The sequence below is a fragment of the Frankliniella occidentalis genome, unplaced genomic scaffold (assembly GCF_000697945.3).
Source record: "Frankliniella occidentalis isolate FOCC.00 unplaced genomic scaffold, Focc_3.1 Scaffold2641, whole genome shotgun sequence".
In the NCBI taxonomy this organism is placed as follows: Eukaryota; Metazoa; Arthropoda; class Insecta; order Thysanoptera; family Thripidae; genus Frankliniella; species Frankliniella occidentalis.
Window position 1 is genome coordinate 7,111 of NW_026269721.1, and position 5,559 is coordinate 12,669.

Genomic DNA, 5,559 nt, shown 5'->3' on the forward strand with positions numbered 1-5,559 from the left:
TATTTTTATTTGTTTTAAATATGTTCTTGAATTCAATTTAATTGATTATGCTTTGTTCAGTTGAGTGCTGCTTGTGAAGATCTCCATAATATTTTCATGGGACTTTCAGTCTCCAAGCGAATGGCAATCATTGCTGCTGATCGAGAGAGACTAAGAATTCGTACACCCAGATCCCAAAGTAGTGGAGGTTCTCGACCTCTCTCCAGGGCTACCCAGATAGTTCTCCAACGAAAACTGAATCAGTAAGACAAATTCCTTTTTACTTTTGTAGATCTATATACATATTTTACATTTACATATATGGCTGCAATGTAAAATATTTACTTCCATGATGACCAGGACTGATCCCACTGACATCATGAATGTGCATTCAAGAGCATCTTCTTCTAATAGGTCAAGACGTCGCAGTTGGGCTGTAGAATCACGAGTGCGACCTGCTCCTCATCCAACAAGTTAGTCATAATGCTACATGTACATGAATGAACATTGAGATACTGTGCTAAAGAAAGTCCTGTTTATTTTTTTTTATTTTTTTTAGCCAATAATTGTGAAGTGGTTTCGGGGTGCCTTTCACGATCATCTGCACCAACATCTCTTCCACTTCAGAGATCAGCAAGTGCTGGAAGTAGTCGCAAACCATGGCGGTAATGAGGTAATAGCTATCGAACCTTCTCTCTTCTAATTATCAGGTAAAGGAAGGAATTTGTTGAAACTTTTAAGATATCCTTCGTTTTTCCTTCTTAAGTGAAGGAAAGAAATTTCTTTTGATGGATTGAAGTTAACTCACTGTCTTGTGAAATTACTGTAACATAGATTTCACAGTTATTTTAGCTGTTTTGATCATTGTTGAACTTTAAAAATGCTTATTTGTGATGAACATTATTTATACATAATTTTCTAACCTGTGTATTTTTGATTCTTTGTGTTTGGCCTTGGATGTTATTTTCCATTTGCACTGGCTCTTTTTTCGTTTAGTTTTGTAAGAGTCTTAAATTTTTGAAGACTTTGTGTCAAATTATTTAAATTTGAAAAAAGTGTGCCTTATCTTGCTCATCTTTCTATCTTCAATTTTATGTATAGGAAAATAATGATGATGTGTCTTGACAGTCATTATATTTTAGAGTTGATGTTATTATTGTCCAGTGATTTGTAAGTTGCTAGGGTAATTAGAATGCATATAGTTAATTAAGACTTTTGTAAATATTTCAGTCCCTGTAAGCTAGGCCTTTTTAATATTATTATCATATTATCATTATTATGCAAATTGTCAGTACTCTTGGCAATATTTGGAAAATTGTTGCTGCTACCATCATTTGAACCTAATTCACTGTGAATGCAATACACTGTTTTTTTCTAATCTTGGTACAGTGAGGATATTGGGCAATGGCAATGCTAGGATTTTATTTCAAGGTGGAGGTGTTGCATATCTGCTCATCTTCCACCTATTACATAGTAAATACATTAATATGTGTCAGTAAAATGTGCAAATGCACAGCACAATCAGAGCACACAACTGTACATTTTAGTTTTAGTAATATAAGTATATGTGATGTTAAACTACAGAAGTCATTGAGTATCTATTGGAAGTTGTAATTATAAATTATCGGTCCATTTTAAAATAGTTCGTTGTTAGTTGTGTTGTGGAGGCAGAGTACTCCTCATCCAAACGTTGGAAAGGCAACGGAAGAGGCTATTTTATTTTACTGTGTTGTTGCTGCACCGCAAATAAATTGTGTATCAGAAGACAATGTGAGAAAAAAGAACCACTTTCCACAAAATATACCACACCAACTTGTTCTCGGGCGAGGCCGCTCGCTCGGCCCTGGCCCTGCTAGACCCTGGCGTGACGGCGGAACAGACACGCAAGGCGCAACGTTCACTCAGGCGATGGTGCTCGGCAGGCGCCTGTCTGCGCCAAACCATCGACGGCTTGGAACGCTAACAGCTCAAGCTAGTAAAGAAGAGCGGATGCAATGGTCAGGATCACGTCGGATGTCGGATGTATTTCCCCGACGCTGGTCGTCGATGGCTTCGACAGGTGCAGCCAACTCTTCCTGGCAGTGAAGACTGCTTGTTCATGGCTCGGTCAGCGGTGGCTGCATACTCACTCTTGACCCTTCTGAGGTCCTCAGATTGAGGGTCCTGCCTCCCTGGTGCTTGGCGGCGCCCTCAGCCTGGAAGCCCTGGAGGTGGAGCCTCCAGTGGAGCGCCATGGCAGCCTGCTTGGCAGGGACCAGCAGGGCAGCGGCCCGGGCGGGTGCGGGGGCAGCAACCGCGGCCAGCTGTAGGCCGGCTCCAGCACCACGTCCGCGGGGCCCACGCCCGGCCGCGGCGGCCTCCACTGCAGCCCGGGCAGCCGACTGCTGGAGGGTCAGACATTGTGGTGTAGTGCCCGGCCTTAGAGGGCTGGAGCACCCGATCGTCGGCGTCCCTACATCGAGCAGGTCGTTGTGGCGTGGGCCGCGCTCTCCCCCGTGGAGGTGGAGGTGGCGGTGACGGCAGCGGACGACGCGGGTGACGCAGTCAGGGCGCTTGACAGGATTCCGGCGATCTTGTCGGCGTCCCCGCCCACCACGTGGATGTACACCCGCGTGCCACCACCCGCGTCCTGCTGCAGTGCGGGCGCCGAGGTCAGCGCACTCCCCGGCCCCCACACCTGTGCCTCTCCCGCAGGCTCCTCACTCGGACGTGGCCGCGGCGTGCTCGACGCCGACCCTTTCGGAGACGGTCCTGACGAATCTGTTGCTGAAGGTAAGTAGAGTACACATCCTGTCCCGTCGCGATCTTGTCCGCGATGTCCGTATCCCGTGGCGCTCACCGTGGCGAGCGAGGTGCGCCAGCTGCTGGTGCCACTTGGGCTGCGCCAGCCAGCGGGCCGGCTGCACGTGGACCTTCCCCCGCGGCCGGCGCACCTTGCTGTGGAGGGCGGTGCCCGCCGGCGAGCCCCTGAAACCGTTTGCTGTTGTGGCCTTGCTTCGCTGCACCGTGCGACACTCGTCAGCCAACTACGCACCTTCGGCCTCGGCCCGGCGTAGTTGTGTCGGTCCCAGTCGGCGCCGCAGCCACAACCACCTGGCTCCCCTTGTGCCTGTGCGGTACGGCAGAACGCGGAGGGTGGAGGTGAGGTGTCGGCCGGCCACGCAACTCAACCTTGTTAGTCTACAGACACCATACCTCTTGGGGCGCTTCCGGAGCTGCGATCGATTGGGTCTGAGCTCGAAGCGCTGTGCGGGACCCTGGGGCGAGGGGTCCCAGGACGGCTTGGGCCTGAGTACCACGCGAGAGTCAGCCTGGGGTGGCCCTTGACCCGTCCACCTGAGACACTCTTTTACTTACCAGAGAACCTTGCCGCGTGGCGCTCGCAGGTTGCGGGCTGCCGCCGTGGACTTCCCCCGCAACTCTCGGCGGTCCGCGACGCGCCCTTCACCGGCCACTCCCGCCTCTGCCTCTCCGACCGGGAGGGCAGCCAGCATGGCGTTGATGACGTCCTCCATGCCCCCTAGTCCTTCCAACCCTTCTAGACCCTCGAACCCCTCTATGCCCTCCAACCCTCTGAGACCCTCTAGCCCTTTAACCCCGTCCGGCGTGGAGCTGTTCCTGGTGCGCAGCGTCTGCGTCAGCCTCTGCAGGATCAGGAGGTCTTCGACGAGCTTGTTGGGTCCGGCGACCTTGAAGGGATAGGAATTGCTAATTGGAGCAGCTGAGATTGAATATGTTGAACTCAGTTGAACGCATTTGTTGTTCTGGCTCTCACCGAGTGCGGCGGGTGCGGCTGGCGACGCGTCTCGAGCGTCGCCTCGTACTGCTTCCTCCTCTGGAAGCAGCTGCTCGGGGCGGCCGCCGGGGTGAAGACGGCCTCCGGCTTCGCCGCGGGCCTCAGCGTCCTGGTGGGGCACCACCCTGGCGCGCCCGCCCTGCCCGCCTTGCGTCCGCACCGCGGGCACGGTGAGTCGGCCTGGACCGCCGCCGAGACCGAGGCCGCGATGGTGGCAGCGGCACTGGCAACCTGCTCGGCCACTGTCGCTTTCACCGGCCCGAGACTGGGGGCTGTGCTGAGGACCTCGGCCAGACTGTCGCCCATGGGGGCTGCGGCAAGGGTCGCCGTGTGCTGCAGGGCGCACTTGGAGGTGTCCTTCAGGCGGTCACCCGCGGCCCCGACCAGCCTCACGCAGACGCCCCGCGCCTCCTGCCTCGGCCTCTCCTTCTCTTCACCGACACGGTCCTTGAGGCCCTTCGCGAATTCCACCTCCTGGAGTTTGACATCTTCGTCCTGGACAAGTACGTCCCATCCTGAGTCAGTAAGAAAAGGAGGACTCGATTTTTCCTCCAAGAAGTACTTGCGGCCCTGGAATGTGACGGTAGGGTGAGACTCTGCCTCCAGGAGAGTGACGGCAGGGTGCGAGTCTGCCCCCTGGGGAGTCTCTGGACACTCGGATTGATCAGACGCCATGTTTTCTGATTGTTTCGCCGACACTTGGACCGCTTGCGGAACCAGCTGCGGCACTGCGCCCCCCACGTCTAAACCTGTTTCACTAAATGGAATATCCATTACTTCTTCTGCCATATTGGGAACTTGTACCTTCTTCATACCCGAAACCCTGTCTGGACTTTGAACAGTCTCTGGGATTTGACCTAATTCTGGAGCTGGAACAGTCTCTAGAATTGAAGTATTGTCTGAAATTGGAATTTGCTCCGGAATCGAAGCATTACCTAGTATTTCAATGTTCTCTAGGGTTTCAGTTTTGTCCGAGATCGTAACATTCTCTGGACTTTTAGCGCATTCTTCATTTCCAACAAACGCTGGGCCTTGAGCATTCTTTGCAATCAGAGAGTTTCCTGTTAGAACACTGTCCGGAACTTGAACTCGCGGTGCGTGAACCTCCGCGCCGGTCCTGATCGCGTTGTTGTTGTAGACGATGGTCACGGTGCGGGTCTCCCTCCCGGAAGGTGGGGGCGTGCCGGAGACCTCGTCCGCGGTCGTGTCAGAGGTCTTGCTCAGCCAGCAGCTACCTCGCTCGGCATCCGTCTTCAGACTCGCGTCTATCCAAAACCTGCCCACGAATGCCGTGTCGCCGGCAAGTTCGACCACCTCGCCGCTGGCCCGCCAGGGCAGGGCGCCTGGCGGCCTAGGCCTGTCGCGGCAGCTGGCCAGCGCCAGGTCCACCAGGTCTCGGAAAGGGTCGTTGCCTGCGGTCGGCGGAGGCGGGCTGGAATCTTGCGTCCCTTTTTCAGCCTTGCTTGGCGAGGTCGTGAGCTCAGTGGTCGTCTCAAAGACCCTCGGCGGAGTGCTGTACTCGCTGCGCTCTGGCGCTCTGGCCGCTGCCGCTGTCGCCGCCTTTGCTGACCGCGGAGAGGTCACCGATGACGGCGCGGCGTCATTCGCCGAGGTCTCCTTGTCGGAGGTCACAGGCTGCTGCTCTGACGAGGTAGTGCTTTTGCTAAAGGCATCGCTCTTATTCATTTCCGGTACGCTGGTGGAGGTTGTGGAGGTGGCGGCCGCGGGCCCGGTGGTAAGGGTGGCAGGGGCGGCAGGGGCGGCGGTATAGGGTGTGGTGGAGG

General features: G+C 54.3%; 2 protein-coding genes across 4 annotated transcripts; one reads left to right on the forward strand and one right to left on the reverse strand.

The window, feature by feature from the left end:
- Positions 1 to 60: 60 nt before the first annotated feature.
- Positions 61 to 1,748, forward strand: LOC127751980 (uncharacterized; the record flags this gene model as incomplete). The annotated part of the gene is made up of 3 exons (XM_052276360.1): positions 61 to 242; positions 340 to 452; positions 539 to 1,748. Coding segments are annotated over 3 exons (405 nt in total), but the record flags the coding sequence as incomplete, so codon positions are not given.
- A 137-nt stretch (positions 1,749 to 1,885) lies between these two features.
- On the reverse strand, positions 1,886 to 5,553 carry LOC113201704 (uncharacterized). 3 transcript variants are annotated; one of them, XM_026415542.2, is made up of 7 exons: positions 3,755 to 5,553; positions 3,337 to 3,668; positions 3,175 to 3,267; positions 3,014 to 3,088; positions 2,819 to 2,946; positions 2,436 to 2,739; positions 1,886 to 2,363 (listed from the first exon to the last, which is right to left on the reverse strand). In XM_026415542.2, the coding sequence occupies exons 1-7, from the start codon at positions 5,459 to 5,461 to the stop codon at positions 2,129 to 2,131; spliced, it is 2,874 nt and encodes a 957-aa protein (XP_026271327.1). In that variant the 5' UTR covers positions 5,462 to 5,553; the 3' UTR covers positions 1,886 to 2,128. The 3 variants fall into 3 exon arrangements, with proteins under 3 accessions (XP_026271327.1, XP_052132322.1, XP_052132321.1); XM_052276362.1 differs by having other exon boundaries at positions 2,436 to 2,745; XM_052276361.1 differs by having other exon boundaries at positions 2,436 to 2,946; positions 3,014 to 3,267.
- Between the last annotated feature and the right edge of the window lie 6 nt (positions 5,554 to 5,559).